The 19,122-nt window shown below is 51.2% G+C and overlaps 1 protein-coding gene across 4 annotated transcripts in view; it reads right to left on the bottom strand.

Moving 5' to 3' along the window:
• Nucleotides 1-5,711: 5,711 nt before the first annotated feature.
• LOC141078054 (thialysine N-epsilon-acetyltransferase-like) overlaps nucleotides 5,712-19,122 on the bottom strand; it is a 34,637-nt gene continuing 21,226 nt past the window's right edge. For 3 of the 4 annotated variants that reach the window (XM_073564861.1, XM_073564860.1, XM_073564859.1), the window contains exons 5-7: nucleotides 16,174-16,275; nucleotides 12,974-13,014; nucleotides 12,389-12,781 (exon numbers count right to left, since the gene is read on the bottom strand). In XM_073564861.1, coding sequence (XP_073420962.1) covers nucleotides 12,605-12,781; nucleotides 12,974-13,014; nucleotides 16,174-16,275 — 320 coding nt within the window. In that variant the 3' untranslated portion in view covers nucleotides 12,389-12,604. Of the gene's footprint in view, nucleotides 6,085-12,388; nucleotides 12,782-12,973; nucleotides 13,015-16,173; nucleotides 16,276-19,122 lie in introns of those variants that run through there. The other variant, XR_012227643.1, reaches the window with a different exon arrangement.

Below are 19,122 nucleotides of genomic sequence, written 5' to 3'. Positions count from 1 at the left end.
CTCTCCATGTGTGGTGTGGGGCCTGTTACTCTCTCCCAGCTCTCCATGTGTAGTGTGGGGCCTGTGTGAGGCAGTGACAGGTATTATATGTGAGGATCGCTATGTGTCCCCCAGGATGCGCACAGAAGCGTATTGAGGCCACAGGAGTGCATTGTAGTCACAGACATAGCTGTGATTGCAGTGCAAATTATAAGCAAGTTTGGTCTTGGACAAGCTATTTGTCCAAGGCAGATTTAAAAAAACCTGCTATGGGCTTTTATTTTTGGAGCGGTCTACTGGATGGTAGTGAGGCCGTTCACTCCCTCCCGCCGGGTCTTACAGGTGGCCCATGGCTACAGGTACCTTATAAAAACGCTGCAGCAGAGGGGTGGGTCAGTCTTGGTTTGCAAACTGCGGAGCAGGTGGCTCTGCAAGGCTCAGCCTGTTTGAAGTGTCACGGCGGTGCAGTCGCCCATGGCAATAAGTCTCGGATACGGACTGTCTTGATTCCCGGCTGCAATCCGGAGGATTCCATTTTGTTTTTCATTTGTGAGTACGTTAGATGTAAAAGACACTTTGTTTTGAACTTTCCTGTGGTCACTGCCTATCACACTGCACTCACCCTGCTGCACTACATATAGTGGAGAATGCGGGCAGTGTGAACTGAGGCATACCCAAAGCCTGCTGCATGTCAGTAATTAAGCCAATAACGCTCTAGTTCAAGCCTGCTGACAAGATGGAGGCGCTTTTGGAGCAGTTGGTCCTCACTTAGCAACGGCAGCAGGAGCAGCACAATCATCAGCAGCAAAAGACTAATGAGCTGATTCTGCAGCATGTTGCATCTATGCAAGAGGCACCTTCACCAACGACCAAGGTCTGATCGGAGGCCTGGTACAAAGTCCGGTCAGCATTGAGGAAGATGAGTCCTGAGGATGATTTGGAAGCTTTCGTCACCATGTTTGAGCGCACAGCAGAGCGGGAGAGCTTTCCAATGTCCCAGTGGGCTGAAGTGGTGGCCCCCTTCCTGACGGGAGATGCCCAGACCTCAGTCGGGATGATGCACTGGACCATGAGAGGTGAGATCCTTGCCCGACTGGGGGTTAATACATATGTGCGGGCTCAGCAGGTTTACCAGTGGTCCTTTGCGGAGTCTCGTCCGGCCAGGTCTCAGGCATATGACTTGCTGCAGCTGTTAAAAAAGTGGCTCCAGCCTGAGAACTTAACCCCTCACCAGATGGTGGAGAAGGTGGTGGTTGACTGTCTGGTGAGGGCTCTGCCAGCACCCATACAGCGTAGGGTGGGTCAAGGGGACCTGGACACTCTGGACTAGGTGGCTGGACTAGTTGAGCGGCGTACGGCCACTCAGAACTTTATACGGGACACTGCTCCGCTTCGGCTGTCACGTTGGGCACCGCCAGCCCTGGAGACTGGGAAAAGTCCTCGACCCTCTGTTGGGACAAATCAGGACCGAGCCCGTACTGATGGGGTACCCCGAAGTGAGGGTGACAAGAGTCCTGTTTCCCCTAAACTGGTCCCGAGGTCCAGTCATGCTGCTTCTATTAAGTGTTGGTGGTGCCAAGGGCCTGGACATATGGCTGCCAACTGCCCCGTCAGGAAAATATGAATAATTCCTAAAATTCTATGTACACTTCCAGTGCTCGTGCTGTCCCATCCCCCATCAGGTTTGTGCAGCGTAAACCCCAAGCCCATGTGCCGGCCCGTAGCTGCAGCTTCTCTTCTCCCCTCCCTCATTCCCCTGTCGGAATGGCCACTCGCCCCTCCCTTCAGGTAGACACCTTTGTGTAATGTGAGGTCAGGGTCTCTGGGCTCAAGCAGGAAATGAAGTTTTTCCAGCCACGTATCGCTTTGTTTATTTCAGATCAAATTTAACCCCTTCATGCCGGAGCTTTTTTTCGGTTTTGCGTTTTCGTTTTTCGCTCCCCTTCTTTCCAGAGCCATAACTTTTTTTATTTTTCCATCAATATGGTCGTGTGACGGCTTGTTTCTTGCGGGACGAGTTGTACTTTTGAACGACACCATTGGTTTTGACCATGTGTACTAGAAAATGGGGGACAAAATTCCAAGTGCGGTGAAATTGCAAACACAAAGTGCAGTCCCACACTAGTTTTTTGTTTGGCTTTTTTGCTAGGTTCACTAAATGATAAAGCTGCCATTATGATTCTCCGGGTCATTACGAGTTCACAGACACCAGACAGGTCTGGGTTCTTTTTTTTATCTAAGTGGTGAAAAGAATTCCAAACTTTGCTAAAAAAAAAAAAAAATTGCGCCATTTTCCGAGACCCGTAGCGTCTCCATTTTTCATGATCTGGGGTTGGGTTTGGGCTTATTTTTTGTGTGCTGACACTTTTAATGACACCATTTTGGTGCAGATAAGATCTTTTGTTCGCCTGTTATTGCAATGTCGTGGCGACCAAAAAACGTAATTCTGGCGTTTTGATTTTTTTTTTTTACGCTACGCCGTTTAGCGATCAGATTAATCCTTTTTTTTTAATATTGATAGATCGGGCGATTCCGAACGCAGCGATACCTTGTGTGATTTTGTTTTATTGTTTCGTTTTGAATGAGGCGAAAGGGGGGTGATTTAAACTCTTATATATTTTATTTTTTTATATTTTTAAAACTATTTTTCTTTTACTTTTGTCATGCCTCAATAGTCTCCATGGGAGACTAGAAGCTGCCATTGCGCGATCGGCTCTGCTACATAGAGGCGATGATCAGATTGCCTCTATGTAGCAGAATTACAGACTTGCTATGAGCGCTGACCACCGGGTGGCGCTCATAGAAATCCGGCATCAACAGCCATAGAGGTCTCAAGGAGACCTCTGGTTGTCATGCTGACACACCGGTGACCCCCGATTATGTGACGCAGGTCACCAGTGTGGGTATTTCCAGCCCGATGGCAGGAAGCGCTTGTTAAATGCCACTGTCAGAGTTTGACAGCGGCATTTAACTAGTTAATAGCCACGGGCGGATCGCGATTCCGCCCGCGGCTATTGTGGGCACATGTCCGCTGTTCTAAACTGCTGACATGTCCCAGATTTGAGGTGGGCTCACCGCCGGAGCCAACATCAAGGTGAGGGATACTGCCAAAGGATGTACTATACCGTCCGATGGCAGTAAGGGGTTAATAACACACAATAAGCTTAGAGACGGGAAGTCTATATTTTTGGGATCAGCATGATTAAAGCTACACGCAGCAGCGTTTTGCGACTTCTACGTCCACCAGAAACCAAGAAAAGGATGTAAGCCTCCCAGTAATACACAGACATATGATTGGTATCTAAAGAGGGATAAATTTGTAGCCGACCATATGATGCCCCTGTTGTCACTCTGCGAGCTCCCCAGCTGGAGATATGGCAACTAGAAGTTTCTAATAACTCCAAAAGGGGCGGGCTCAGCCCACCAAGTGAGGTCAGCAAAGGGGGGAGACCCTTGGTTTTGGGCAAAGGTATAAAGCTCAGATGCTCAATGAGGAGTGTTCAGACCTGGGGAAGACGTCTATCTACCATCCATGCTGTGGACTGAATCTTTATCCTTGGGAACTCCCCTCATCAACTCGTCATACCAGGGACTGAGATGTAGTAAGTTCTTATTTTAATCCTCTTTTATGTGTAACTGTTGTATATATTGTATTTTCTCTCTTTTGTAATATCTTCTGTATTTTTGTAAACACTGCCTATACTTTTGGAGTAAACGTATCAAATTTACTAGTTTCGTTTTCCTTGCTCTATGAATGAACTGCCACGTCCTCCGTGCTAAACTATGCTACCTTGTGGGTGGGCTCCTGACCCAATATTGGTTTTAATGTCAAACGAGCAGCAGTTGGCAGCAAAGTGTTCTGGGGGATTTGGGAAACCCTGCCAGTGATGGAACGGAGGTTTATGTGTGTATTTTCAGCCTGAGACTGGGGATATACATACCGCCCTCACTGCAGAGTGCCCAATAGCCCTTGGGGTTCATTTTCTGACTATCTGAAAAGTTCAAATCTGATAGTCTGTCTATGTTTGTTTGTCTTTTTCTGCTATGTGCACTTTTATCAGGATATGTTTCCTTTTTAAGAATTTGAAATAAAGTAGATTAATTTTACTTGTGTCTTTCTATAGTGGCACTAGCTTGCTGCTCATCTATATTATTTTGGCCGGTAGATCCTTTGCTATTTCGGTATTCAAGTTTGACCTCTATCCAATGTCCAGGGTGGACGAGCTAATTGAGAGACTGCGGGAGGCCCAGGACTTCACCATGCGCGATCTCACCACAGGTTACTGGCAGGTCCCACTGACAGAATGGCAGGCACGGTACTGCTTAAGGACCGTGCCTCTGACTGTAGAGCCCCCATAGACTTAATTTAGAAGGGAACTCCATGCAATGCCTCCCCCTCCCACTACTCCCCCCACCAGGTGATGCCATAATTAGGACACCCAACTGACCAACGGGAAGAGAGAGGAAGGGGCGTCCGGCCACACCCCAGGGGTTAAATTCAGGTGCATAACCAATGGGCCGACTGTCCTCCCTCCCTCTGGGACACAGTGGCCAATGACTGATGCCCTTGATCCGCGCCTCAGTGACACCGGTTACCTGGCAGGTCTATGGTAAGGCATGGGAAGAGTGGTGCTCGCTAATTAGAGGAAGGTCAGTCGATACTTGTGATCGGGCGAGATGCGACGTGGTGGTGGAACTCCTGAATCAGCTCAGGAGTAGAGGTGCGTCGGGCACATTAGCGCAGCGTCATTTATCGGGAATAGCCTTTTTCTTTCAGCTAGTGGGATGGGCCGATGTAACTAAATAATTTTTCATAAAGCAAGCCGTTAAAGGCTGGAAAAGGCTCCAGCCTAGTCAGGAATGTCGTCGCCCCCCCGTTTCTTTGTCTGTTGCATGATATGATAACAATCTAGAACGGTGTGCAAGTCACAATACGAGTCAGCCATAATATCTGTAGCGTTTGCGATCGCATTCTTCGGGGTGCTGCGAATTAGTGAACTAGTGCCGCATTCTAAAACAGCATCAGCAGGTGGGTTAATTAATGAGGATCTCGCAATATGCAGCGACGCTCTGCGCATTAGAGTGCGGAAATCCAAATGTGACCCGATGGGGTAGAGGGTCGTGGGTCCTGGTCAAGGCCCTAGACTGCCCCATATGCCCGGTCAAAATAGTCAGACACTACGCTGCGATAAGACACGAAAGTAGATTTTTCCTCTCACACACAGACGGGTCCCCACTTACTAAATATCAATTTCACACAATTTTTAAGAAATGTCTACAAGCTGTCGGTGTAGACCCCAAAGAATACGGGACGCATTCTTTTAGAATCGGAACGGCCACTGAAGCAGCTAGGGCCGGTGTGGCTGAAGCCGAAGTGCAGAGATTGGGCCGTTGGAAATCCGCATGCTTTGCAAGATACATAAGACCAGACCTGCTATAACACATCTTGTTTCTTACAGGTCATAAGCCCACAGTTTGGGTATTGGGACATTCTTTTATTTATTGGGAGCGCAAAAGAGCAGAGATTCGCCCCGGTGGTAAGAATTCTTACTGCCCACAACTAGAGGTCAACTGTAGAGGCATCAGAGGGCTCCAGTGGGACCAGATCTTCCCAGAGTTGGTTAAAATTTCTAAAATGGCAAAATGGCCACTGATATTGGTGTTACATGCTGGTGGAAATGATTTGTGCAAGACAACAGGTGCGGAGCTATTCACGACAATGAAGACGGACATTATTATTATTATTTATTGTTAAAGCACCATTTATTCCATGGCGCTTTACATGTAAGGAGGGGTATACATAATAAGAACAAGTACAATAATGTTAAATAAACGAGTCATGACCGGTCCAGGAGGAGAGAGGACCCTGCCCGCGAAGGCTCACAATCTACAAGTCTACAAGGGATGGGTGAGAATACAGTAGGCGAGGGTAGAGCTGGTCGTGCAGCGGTTTAGTCGATCGGTGGTTACTGCAAGTTATAGGCTTGTCGGAAGAGGTGGGTCTTCAGGCTCTTTTTGAAGGTTTCGATGGTAGGTGAGAGTCTGATATGTTGTGGTAGAGAGTTCCAGAGTAGGGGGGATGCACGAGAGAAATCTTGTATGCGACTGTGGGAAGAGGAGATAAGAGGGGAGTAGAGAAGGAGATCTTGTGAGGATCGGAGGTTGCGTGCAGGAAAGTACCGGGAGACGAGGTCACAGATGTATGGAGAAGACAGGTTGTGGATGGCTTTGTATGTCATGGTTAGGGTTTTGTACTGGAGTCTCTGGGCAATGGGGAGCCAGTGAAGGGATTGACAGAGGGGAGAAGCAGGGGAATAGCGGGGAGACAGGTGGATTAGTCGGGAAGCAGAGTTTAGAATAGATTGGAGGGGTGCGAGAGTGTTCGAGGGGAGGCCACAGAGCAGGAGGTTGCAGTAGTCAAGGCGAGAGATGATGAGGGCATGGACTAGGGTTTTTGCAGATTTTTGGTTGAGGAATGAACGGATTCGTGAAATATTTTTGAGTTGAAGTCGGCAGGAAGTGAAAAGGGCTTGGATGTGTGGTTTGAAGGAGATCAGCGTTAAGGATTACCCCGAGGCAGCGAGCTTGTGGGACTGGGGAGAGTGGGCAGCCATTTACTTTAATGGATAGGTTCGTTGGAGAGGTCACATGAGATGGGGGAAGATGATGAATTCTGTTTTGTCCATGTTAAGTTTCAGAAATCTAGTGGAGAAGAAGGATGAAATAGTGGACAGACATTGAGGGATTCTGGTTAGTAGGGAGGTGATATCTGGTCCAGAGATGTAGATCTGTGTGTCGTCAGCATAGAGATGATACTGAAAGCCGTGAGATTCTATGAGCTGTCCCAGGCCAAAGGTGTAAATGGAGAAGAGCAGGGGTCCTAGGACTGAACCTTGTGGGATCCGACAGATAGGGGGCGAGGTGAGGAGGTGGTGTGCGAGTGGGAGACGCTGAATGTCCGGTCTGTTAGGTATGATGAGATCCAGGATAGGGCCAAGTCTGTGATGCCAAGGGATGAGAGGGTCTGTAATAATAGGGAATGGTCCACTGTGTCAAAGGCAGCCGACAGGTACAGGAGGAGGAGGACAGAGTAGTGTTGCTTGCTCTTGGCAGTTAAGAGGTCATTGGTGACCTTAGTAAGGGCAGTTTCAGTGGAGTGGTGTGACCGGAAGCCAGATTGTAAGCGGTCGAAGAGGGAGCAAGAAGAGAGATGGGAGGAAAGTTCAAGGTAGACGTGTTGTTCCAGTAGCTTGGAGGCATAGGGGAGAAGTGATATAGGGCGATAGCTAGATGCAGAGGATGGATCAAGAGAGGGCTTTTTGAGGATAGGTGTGATGGAGGCATGTTTAAAGCTTGAGGGGAAAACACCAGTTGTTAGTGATAGGTTGAAGAGATGGGTTAGGGTTGGGATGAAGACTGTGGTGAGGTTTGGGATGAAGTGGGATGGGATCGGGTCAAGTGCACAGGTGGTGAGATGTGATCTTGAGAGTAGAGTGGAGAGTCGATCTTCTGTGATGGTGGAGAAGTTGGTTTTGGAGGTGTAGGGCAGGGGGTTGTTGACCAAAACTGTCTCTGATGTTATCAATCTTCTGCTTGAAAAATGAGGCAAAGTCTTCAGCTGAGATGAGTGGGGAGGGAGGAGGTGCTGGGGGACGGAGGAGAGAATTGAAGGTGTTCAATAACTGTTTAGGGTTGTGAGACACGGAGGATATTAGATGAGAAGTAGGTTTGTTTAGCTGTGGCGAGTGTGGTCTTGAAAGTAGTGAGGGACTGTTTGAATGCGATGAAGTGCTCGTTGGAGTGGGATCTTTTCCATCTGTGCTCAGCAGCCCTGGAAGCTCGCCTCAGTTCTTTGGTCAGGCTGGTGTGCCAGGGCTGTCTGTTGATTTTGCAAGCTTTGGTATGTGTAAGTGGGGCAGCAGATTCCAAAGCTGCAGCTATTGTGGTGTTATATAGAGCAGCAGCGTCATCTGCATTGTGTAAGGAACTTATATCTGTGAGAGGAAGGAGGAATTCAGAGAATGAGTGTAGGTCAAGGTGTTTAAGATTTCTGCGAGGGTGTGAAAGTTTGTGGGGTGGGGATTGTAGACATGGAGAAAAGCGGGCTGTTTGCTTGATACCAGATATGGTGGTGGTGTGGTCCAATATAATATCACGAACGATCTGGCATGGAGCTAAAGACCCTAATGCCATCGACAAGTCAAGGAGAAGGATAAACGCAAAGATGGCAACGTTTGTCAAAGAGAACTACGGCATCGTGGTTCACCACCACAACCTGGAGAAAGACATCTCACTCTTCCTGAGACCGGACAGCGTTCATCTAACAGATATCGGGCTAGAAATCTTTAACTAGTTTGCAGGACGGGGTTGAACAGGCCTTAATGATGTTGTGTGGGGGTCGGAGTCCTGTGTAGGTCATACACATGATCCTCCGTGGCGGTAGTGTAGAGGGGGCAAGGTTCGTAACCTCTCATCAGCCGACGTGCCCAGCGGTCGCGGGCTTACAGCTTTGAGTCCGTTGCGAAGTGTTCTTGCCTCTCTCTGCTTATTAATAAACTGTGACTGACCTGTTCACCCATCCATGCCTGTCGGTATTTTGTTATTACGGGATAGGTGGGAGGCGGGAAGGCACCGCTTACGACACACAGGTCTCTGCAGTCTCAGTGAAACAGACCATCTTTATAATGCCAGAGGATCTCTATCTCTATGTGGCCTTGCCTTTTGGATTACATGGAGCTCCACCTACATTCCAGAGACTGACGGACCTAGTGTTACAGCCTCATCTGAAGTATGCATCGGCATATTTAGATGACCTAGCCATCTTTATTACAGACTGGAATATCCACCTGTCCCAGGTACAAACAAGCAGCGCTGGAATGGGGGGTTAACAGCGAACCCCCAAAAAATGTGCATTAGGACTCACGAAAGCCCGGTGATTGGCCAAAGGGTTATCAAACCCCAATCAAATAAGATTAAGGCCATCCAAAACTGGCCCAAGACGTTACCGAACAGGTAAGGGTGTTACTCGGCATCATTGGGTACTACTGCTGGTTTCTACCCTATTTTGCTGGGAGATCGGCACCCCTAACTGACCTGTTTAAATGGTGAGAAGTCGGTTATGGTCACGGTCCGGTGGAATCCTCAAGCGGAGGAAGCATTCCAGTCCCAGAAGTCAGTGTGTGGACAGCCAGTCCTCATCAACCCCCAACTTCAGTAAAACCTTCATCGTACGTACGATGCCTCAGAGGTAGGCCAAGGAGCGGTGCTGTCGCAAGAGCTGAATGGGGAAGAGCATCCAGTCACCTACTTGAGCAGGAAACCGATCCCGGCAGAGAAGAATTATAGCATAGCGGAGGAGTGCTTGGCGATTAAGAGGGCCTTGGAGTCCCTACGCTCGTTCGCCAGTTTCGTTTAGTAACAGACCATTCACCCTTCGTCTGGATGAGAAATGCAAAGGAAAGGAGTGCTCGGGTCACCAGATGGGTCCTGTCTCTATAAAACTTCAGTTTTTCAGTGAAACATCAGGCGGGAAAGTCGCAGGGAAATGTGGTTGACCTGTCACGGGCCCCCTCTATGGTGACAAGTGTTCAACCCCACAAGTTTGAACTGGTCTGGATTTATGAGGGTCGTTGTGTATCTCCCAGGATGCACATAGAATATTAAGACCTCTGGAGTGCATCGCAGTCACAGAGATAGCTGTGATTGCAGTGCAAAAAAAAGTAAGTTTGGTCTTGGACAAGCTACTTGGCCAAGGCAGATTTAAGAAAATCCAGCACGCACTATTATTTTTGGAGCATTCTAAAGGATGGTAGTGGTGCGGTTCTCTCCCTCCAGCCGGGTCTTACAAGTGGCCCATGGCCACAAATTCCATTTAAAAACCCTCCAGCAAAGTGTTGGGTGTGTAAGTTTTGGTTTGCAAACTGCTGAGCAGGTGACTCTGCAAGGCTCAGCCTGTGTGAAGTAACACAGAGCCAAGCAAAGCCAAAAGGCCTGGCACACCTCAGCATAACAGTGGTGCAGTTGCCCACAACAACAAGTCTCTGATACGGACTGTCTTGATTCCCAGCTGCGATCAGGAGGATACCATTTTGTTTTGTGAGTACGTTAGACATAAAAAGACACTTTGTTTTGACCTTTCCTGTAATCATTGCCTGTCTGTCAAGCTGCACCAACTCTGCTGCACTACACCTGTTATTCTCTCCCATCCCTGCATGTGTCGTGCTGGACCTGTTACTCACTCTCTGTTCTCATGTGTAGTGTGGGTCCTTCTACTCTCCATGTGTAGCGTGGGGCCTGTTACTCTCTCTCTGCTCTCCATGTGTAGTGTGGGGCCTGTTACTCTCCTAGCTCTCCATGTGTAGTGTGGGCCTGTTACTCTCTTCCTGCTCTCCATGTGTGGTGTGGGGCCTGTTACTCTCTCCTTGTTCTCCATGTGTAGCGTGGGGCCTGTTACTCTCTCCCTGCTCTCCATGTGTAGCGTGGGGCCTGTTACTCTCTCCCTGCTCTCCATGTGTTGCGTGGGGCCTGTTACTCTCTCTGCTCTCCATGTGTAGCGTGGGACCTGTTACTCTCTCTGCTCTCCATGTGTAGTGTGGGATCTGTTACTGTGTCCCTGCTCTCCATGTGTGGTGTGGGGCCTGTTACTCTCTCCCTGCTCTCCATGTGAGGTGTGGGGCCTGTTACTCTCTCTGCTCTCCATGTGTAGCGTGGGACCTGTTACTCTCTCTGCTCTCCATGTGTAGTGTGGGACCTGTTACTCTCTCCCTGCTCTCCATGTGTGGCGTGGGGCCTGTTACCCTCTCCATGTGTGGCGTGGGGCCTGTTACCCTCTCCATGTGTAGTGTGGGGCCTGTTACTCTCTCCCTTCTCTCCATGTGTAGTGTGGGACCTGTTACTCTCTCCCTGCTCTCCATGTGTGGCGTGGGGCCTGTTACTCTCTCCCTGCTCTCCATGTGTGGGGTGGGGCCTGTTACTCTCTCCCTGCTCTCCATGTGTGGTGTGGGGCCTGTTACTCTCTCCCTGCTCTCCATGTGTGGTGTGGGGCCTGTTACTCTCTCCCTGCTGTCCATGTGTGGCGTGGGGCCTGTTACCCTCTCCATGTGTGGTGTGGGGCCTGTTACTCTCTCCCTGCTCTCCATGTGTGGTGTGGGGCCTGTTACCCTCTCCCTGCTCTCCATGTGTGGTGTGGGGCCTGTTACCCTCTCCCTGCTCTCCATGTGTGGTGTGGGGCCTGTTACCCTCTCCCTGCTCTCCATGTGTGGTGTGCGGCCTGTTACTCTCTCCCTGCTCTCCATGTGTGGTGTGGGGCCTGTTACTCTCTCCCTGCTCTCCATGTGTGGTGTGGGGCCTGTTACCCTCTCCATGTGTGGTGTGGGGCCTGTTACTCTCTCCCTGCTCTCCACGTGTGACGTGGGGCCTGTTACCCTCTCCCTGCTCTCCATGTGTGGTGTGGGGCCTGTTACCCTCTCCCTGCTCTCCATGTGTGGTGTGGGGCCTGTTACCCTCTCCCTGCTCTCCATGTGTGGTGTGGGGCCTGTTACCCTCTCCCTGCTCTCCATGTGTGACGTGGGGCCTGTTACTCTCTCCCTGCTGTCCATGTGTGGCGTGGGGCCTGTTACCCTCTCCATGTGTGGTGTGGGGCCTGTTACTCTCTCCCTGCTCTCCATGTGTGGTGTGGGGCCTGTTACCCTCTCCCTGCTCTCCATGTGTGGTGTGGGGCCTGTTACCCTCTCCCTGCTCTCCATGTGTGGTGTGGGGCCTGTTACCCTCTCCCTGCTCTCCATGTGTGGTGTGGGGCCTGTTACTCTCTCCCTGCTCTCCATGTGTGGTGTGGGGCCTGTTACCCTCTCCATGTGTGGTGTGGGGCCTGTTACTCTCTCCCTGCTCTCCACGTGTGACGTGGGGCCTGTTACCCTCTCCCTGCTCTCCATGTGTGGTGTGGGGCCTGTTACCCTCTCCATGTGTGGTGTGGGGCCTGTTACCCTCTCCCTGCTCTCCATGTGTGGTGTGGGGCCTGTTACCCTCTCCCTGCTCTCCATGTGTGGTGTGGGGCCTGTTACTCTCTCCCTGCTCTCCACGTGTGACGTGGGGCCTGTTACCCTCTCCCTGCTCTCCATGTGTGGTGTGGGGCCTGTTACCCTCTCCATGTGTGGTGTGGGGCCTGTTACCCTCTCCCTGCTCTCCATGTGTGGTGTGGGGCCTGTTACTCTCTCCCTGCTCTCCATGTGTAGTGTGGGGCCTGTTACTCTCTCCCTGCTCTCCATGTGTGACGTGGGGCCTGTTACTCTCTCCCTGCTCTCCATGTGTGGTGTGGGGCCTGTTACCCTCTCCCTGCTCTCCATGTGTGGTGTGGGGCCCGTTACCCTCTCGGACTTGTTTTGTATCTTCTGAAGCCAGTAACAAGACTCTCTTGAGAGGTCAGGATATTATTTACACTAATATCGTGATCGGCCCTTCACTAACAGCAGCACAGAGAATGTAAGCAATCTGGGTCTGATGACCACGGCTCAGTTAATGTCTGGACCCCAAGGCTTCGCTTCTTGCCCCTTTCTTACTATGGATGTGGCAATCCCACACTCGGTGTTACACATCGGGGATCTTGGTGTGGGTCAGCCCCTCATGTCCATCATTGAGGCTCCTCCTTTGCCAGGTTCCTCAGCGCCTCCTCCTGGAAGCTCATGACTTGGTAGCCGGGCTCTTCTGTCAGATTCTCCGCCCCCAGGGACCGATAGAGGCTGATAGCCGGAATGTTCCACTTCAGCACGGAAAGGTGGATCTGAGAGCAGCCGGACTTCACTCCTTCCTGTAAAGTGACATGGGCGGAGGTGATAACAGGCCACTGGCAGCCATATACTGGCAGTACAGATCCGCATCTCCCCCTGCACAGACTAATGGTGCAGACCGATGGAGACGTCACATAATCGCTACCAATAATAGTCACGTGACCCCTGATAACTGCAAAATAACCTCCCTCAAGACACCGCCACTCACTCACCTGTGCCACTCGTATCATCAGCTGCCTCCCCAGACCGCGACCTGTCCGAAAGAAACATCAATAGTCACCGCCTTACCGTGTACCATCCCCCCCCCCCATAAAATACAGTGGTAGAGTCCTGCCCCCTCACCGGACTGCTCCCCCCATATAATACAGTGGTAGAGTCCTGCCCCCTCACCAGACTGCTCCCCCCATATAATACAGTGATAGAGTCCTGCCCCCTCCACAGACTGCTCCCCCCATATAATACAGTGGTAGAGTCCTGGCCCCCTCACCGGACTGCTTCCCCCATGTAATACAGTGGTAGAGTCCTGCCCCCTCACCAGACTGCTCCCCCCATATAATACAGTGGTAGAGTCCTGCCCCCTCACCGGACTGCTTCCCCCATGTAATACAGTGGTAGAGTCCTGCCCCCTCACCGGACTGCTCCCCCCATATAATACAGTGGTAGAGTCCTGCCCCCTTCACAGACTGCTCCCCCCATATAATACAGTGGTAGAGTCCTGCCCCCTCACCAGACTGCTCCCCCCATATAATACAGTGATAGAGTCCTGCCCCCTCACCGGACTGCTCCCCCCATATAATACAGTGGTAGAGTCCTGCCCCCTCACCGGACTGCTTCCCCCATGTAATACAGTGGTAGTGTCCTGCCCCCTCACCGGACTGCTTCCCCCATGTAATACAGTGGTAGAGTCGTGCCCCCTCACCAGACTGCTCCCCCCATATAATACAGTGGTAGAGTCCTGCCCCCTCACCAGACTGCTCCCCCCATATAATACAGTGATAGAGTCCTGCCCCCTCACCGGACTGCTTCCCCCATGTAATACAGTGGTAGAGTCCTGCCCCCTCACCGGACTGCTTCCCCCATATAATACAGTGGTAGAGTCCTGCCCCCTCACCAGACTGCTCCCCCCATATAATACAGTGATAGAGTCCTGCCCCCTCACCGGACTGCTTCCCCCATATAATACAGTGGTAGAGTCCTGCCCCCTCACCAGACTGCTCCCCCCATATAATACAGTGATAGAGTCCTGCCCCCTCACCGGACTGCTTCCCCCATGTAATACAGTGGTAGAGTCCTGCCCCCTCACCAGACTGCTCCCCCCATATAATACAGTGATAGAGTCCTGCCCCCTCACCGGACTGCTTCCCCCATGTAATACAGTGGTAGAGTCCTGCCCCCTCACCGGACTGCTCCCCCCATATAATACAGTGGTAGAGTCCTGCCCCCTTCACAGACTGCTCCCCCCATATAATACAGTGGTAGAGTCCTGCCCCCTCACCAGACTGCTCCCCCCATATAATACAGTGATAGAGTCCTGCCCCCTCACCGGACTGCTCCCCCCATATAATACAGTGGTAGAGTCCTGCCCCCTCACCAGACTGCTCCCCCCATATAATACAGTGGTAGAGTCCTGCCCCCTTCACAGACTGCTCCCCCCATATAATACAGTGGTAGAGTCCTGCCCCCTCCACGGACTGCTCCCCCCATATAATACAGTGGTAGAGTCCTGCCCCCTCACCGGACTGCTCCCCCCATGTAATACAGTGGTAGAGTCCTGCCCCCTCACCAGACTGCTCCCCCCATATAATACAGTGGTAGAGTCCTGCCCCCTCCACAGACTGCTCCCCCCATATAATACAGTGGTAGAGTCCTGGCCCCCTCTGCGGACTGCTCCCCCCATGTAATACAGTGGTAGAGTTCTGCCCCCTCCAGACTGCTCCCCCCATGTAATACAGTGGTAGAGTCCTGGCCCCCTCTGCGGACTGCTCCCCCCATATAATACAGTGGTAGTCCTGCCCCCTCACCGGACTGCTCCCCCCATGTATTACAGTGGTAGAGTCCTGCCCTCTCCACGGACTGCTCCCCCCATATAATACAGTGGTAGAGTCCTGCCCTCTCCATGGACTGCTCCCCCATATAATACAGTGGTAGAGTCCTGCCCCCTCCAGACTGCTCCCCCCATGTAATACAGTGGTAGAGTCCTGCCCCCTCCACGGACTGCTCCCCCCATATAATACAGTGGTAGAGTCCTGGCCCCCTCTGCGGACTGCTCCCCCCATATAATACAGTGGTAGAGTCCTGGCCCCCTCTGCGGACTGCTCCCCCCATATAATACAGTGGTAGAGTCCTGCCCCCTCACCAGACTGCTCCCCCCATATAATACAGTGGTAGAGTTCTGCCCCCTCCAGACTGCTCCCCCCATGTAATACAGTGGTAGAGTCCTGCCCCCTCCACGGACTGCTCCCCCCATATAATACAGTGGTAGAGTCCTGGCCCCCTCTGCGGACTGCTCCCCCCATATAATACAGTGGTGGAGTCCTGCCCCCTCACCAGACTGCTCCCCCCATATAATACAGTGGTAGAGTCCTGCCCCCTCACCGGACTGCTCCCCCCATGTATTACAGTGGTAGAGTCCTGCCCCCTCCATGGACTGCTCCCCCCATATAATACAGTGGTAGAGTCCTGCCCACTCCACGGACTGCTTCCCCCATATAATACAGTGGTGGAGTCCTGCCCCCTCACCGGACTGCTCCCCCTATGTAATACAGTGGTGGAGTCCTGCCCCCTCACCGGACTGCTCCCCCCCATGTAATACAGTGGTAGTGTCCTGCCCCCTCACCGGACTGCTCCCCCCCATGTAATACAGTGGTAGAGTCCTGCCCTCTCCACGGACTGCTCCCCCCATATAATACAGTGGTAGAGTCCTGCCCTCTCTGCAGACTGCTTCCCCCATATAATAGTGGTAGAGTCCTGCCCCCTCACCGGACTGCTCCCCCCATATAATACAGTGGTAGAGTCCTGGCCCCCTCTGCGGACTGCTCCCCCCATGTAATACAGTGGTAGAGTCCTGGCCCCCTCTGCGGACTGCTCCCCCCATGTAATACAGTGGTAGAGTCCTGCCCCCTCCAGACTGCTCCCCCCATGTAATACAGTGGTAGAGTCCTGCCCCCTCCACGGACTGCTCCCCCCATATAATACAGTGGTAGAGTCCTGGCCCCCTCTGCGGACTGCTCCCCCTATGTAATACAGTGGTGGAGTCCTGCCCCCTCACCGGACTGCTCCCCCCATATAATACAGTGGTGGAGTCCTGCCCCCTCACCGGACTGCTCCCCCCATATAATACAGTGGTAGAGTCCTGCCCCATTATTTTTTGAGTTCTGTACATATCATTATAGGGGGATCCCTGGTCACTGACCTCTGAACTGTGGACAGACGTACAGATCCTCCAGATGAAGCGTCCGACCCGTCCAACTACTGTAACTGTGAGCAAATAGGGCGTAACCGGCGAAGGGGCGACCTGTAATAACACCGAGGTACTATTACTGCCATCATATATCACCCAGCTAAGCCCCCATCCTCCATCACTGTATTATTATAGTCAACATCTGCACGTTATTACGGCATGTTCCAGTGCGCCTGCTATTACGGTATGTTCCAGTGCGCCTGTTATTACGGCATGTTCCAGTGCGCCTGCCATTACGGCATGTTCCAGTGCGCCTGCCATTACGGCATGTTCCAGTGCGCCTGCCATTACGGCATGTTCCAGTGCGCCTGCCATTACGGCATGTTCCAGTGCGCCTGCCATTACGGCATGTTCCAGTGCGCCTGCCATTACGGCATGTTCCAGTGCGCCTGCCATTACGCCATGTTCCAGTGCACCTGCCATTACGGCATGTTCCAGTGCACCTGCCATTACGGTATGTTCCAGTGCGCCTGCCATTACGGTATGTTCCAGTGCGCCTGCTATTACGGTATGTCCCGGCAGGTGCCTGCCATTACGGTATGTTCCAGTGCGCCTGCTATTACGGTATGTCCCGGCAGGTGCCTGCTATTACGGTATGTTCCAGTGCGCCTGCTATTACGGTATGTCCCGGCAGGCGCCTGCCATTACGGTATGTTCCAGTGCGCCTGCTATTACGGTATGTCCCGGCAGGTGCCTGCTATTACGGCATGTTCCAGCGCGCCTGCCATTGCGGTATGTCCCAGCAGGTGCCTGCTATTACGGTATGTTCCAGTGCGCCTGCTATTACGGTATGTCCCGGCAGGCGCCTGCCATTACGGCATGTTCCGGCAGGCGCCTGCCATTACGGCATGTTCCGGCAGGCGCCTGCCATTACGGCATGTTCCGGTGGGCCTCTATTACAATGTATCTGTGTGCGCATTATATCTTCAAGCGTGCCCACATGTAAGGAAACAACACTCGAGAGGACATATCCCCCCGCCGTCACTAATCTGTGAAGGAGCTTACACAATCACAGCTCTCTGGTGCCCCCATTACCCTGTGGTCAGTCAGGGAACTGCACCTAGGATAAGTAGTCGCCGGAGAGGCTGCCCTGTCACGTGCTGGTTATCAGCACTCTGCAGTGAGGGCGGTGTATATATCACCAGTCCCAGGATCCCCCAATAACACCCGTCACGTTGCCGTGTCTTTTAGCATATGGGCCCCAGGGAAGCGCTTGAGTCCACAGGTACTTCCGTAGTTTCTGGTCCGTCTCCACACGGGACGTGACATGGCTTCCACCCCTCGGGGTTGGACTGAATTCTCTTGGCTGAAACAATTCCCAGTATCTGGGATGGGTGATAACTTCCTAGTGGGAGGCAGGGCTGCCACTAGGAATTTTTCGGGGCCCCCTTGAGACTCCACCCCTCGAACTGTCCACAGCCCCACTTCTCACCAATCACACATTAACAGTTCCATCACCAGATCACACATACAGCCGGCAGCTCTTGTTTCGGCCGCCATCACGACACGGGAGACAGTTTTATAATAAAATTAAAACCTGGCACTCCACTTCATGCTTGGTGCGGCAGTTTATTGTCGTCCCAGAAAACGTTCCGGTCAGTATAGACCTTCATCAGTAATCAAATTGTCAGGATAAGCTTAATAGTTGAAAATATCAGCTTGTCTGTGTGTTTACCCCCGTCCAGGAGGACCAGGCCGCGCTGATTATCCTGCGTCACAGCAGCCTTCTGACCATTTGATGACTGGCGTTATCAGTGAACAACATAAAGAGCGCCCTCCTTCAAGCTACTTTCAAACATACCAGCACGTAACTGATGAAGGTCTATACTGACCGGAACGTTTTCTGGGACTACAATAAACTGCCGCACCAAGCATGAAGTGGAGTGCCAGGTTTTCATTTTATCATATATGGTTTGGGAACCTAACTTGGCACCACTACAGTAGTGCACACGGTGTTTTCTACTAAACGGTAGACTCTTTTAGCCGAGCTCTACTCTACCCTATTAAATATTTGTTGAAATATACAATACAATTTAGATATATTTTTAAAATGACCAATAATATCTCACAATAGGGACAAATACCACCGCACCATTACCAGACACCATATTACCACCACAGTGACCAATAATGCAACATACAAAGAACAAATACCAATACACCATGACCAGACCACATATTACCACCACATAGTGACCTATAATGCAACATACAAAGAACAAATACCAATACACCATGACCAGACCACATATTACCACCACATAGTGACCTATAATGCAACATACAAAGAACAAATACCACCGCACCATGACCAGACCACATATTACCACCACATAGTGACCAATAATGCAACATACAAAGAACAAATACCAATACACCATGACCAGACCACATATTACCACCACATAGTGACCTATAATGCAACATACAAAGAACAAATACCAATACACCATGACCAGACCACATATTACCACCACATAGTGACCTATAATGCAACATACAAAGAACAAATACCAATACACCATGACCAGACCACATATTACCACCACATAGTGACCTATAATGCAACATACAAAGAACAAATACCAATACACCATGACCAGACCACATATTACCACCAGTGACCTATAATGCAACATACAAAGAACAAATACCACCCGCACCATGACCAGACACCATATTACCACCACAGTGACCAATAATGCAACATACAAAGAACAAATACCACTACACCATGACCAGACCACATATTACCACCACATAGTGACCTATAATGCAACATACAAAGAACAAATACCGCCACACCATGACCAGACCACATATTACCACCACATAGTGACCTATAATGCAACATACAAAGAACAAATACCGCCACACCATGTCCAGATCACATATTACCAC

Source organism: Dendrobates tinctorius, unplaced genomic scaffold, assembly GCF_039654945.1.
Source record: "Dendrobates tinctorius isolate UK_male_01 unplaced genomic scaffold, ASM3965494v1 ptg000495l, whole genome shotgun sequence".
NCBI lineage: Eukaryota > Metazoa > Chordata > Amphibia > Anura > Dendrobatidae > Dendrobates > Dendrobates tinctorius.
This window is presented reverse-complemented; position numbering and strand designations above follow the sequence as displayed.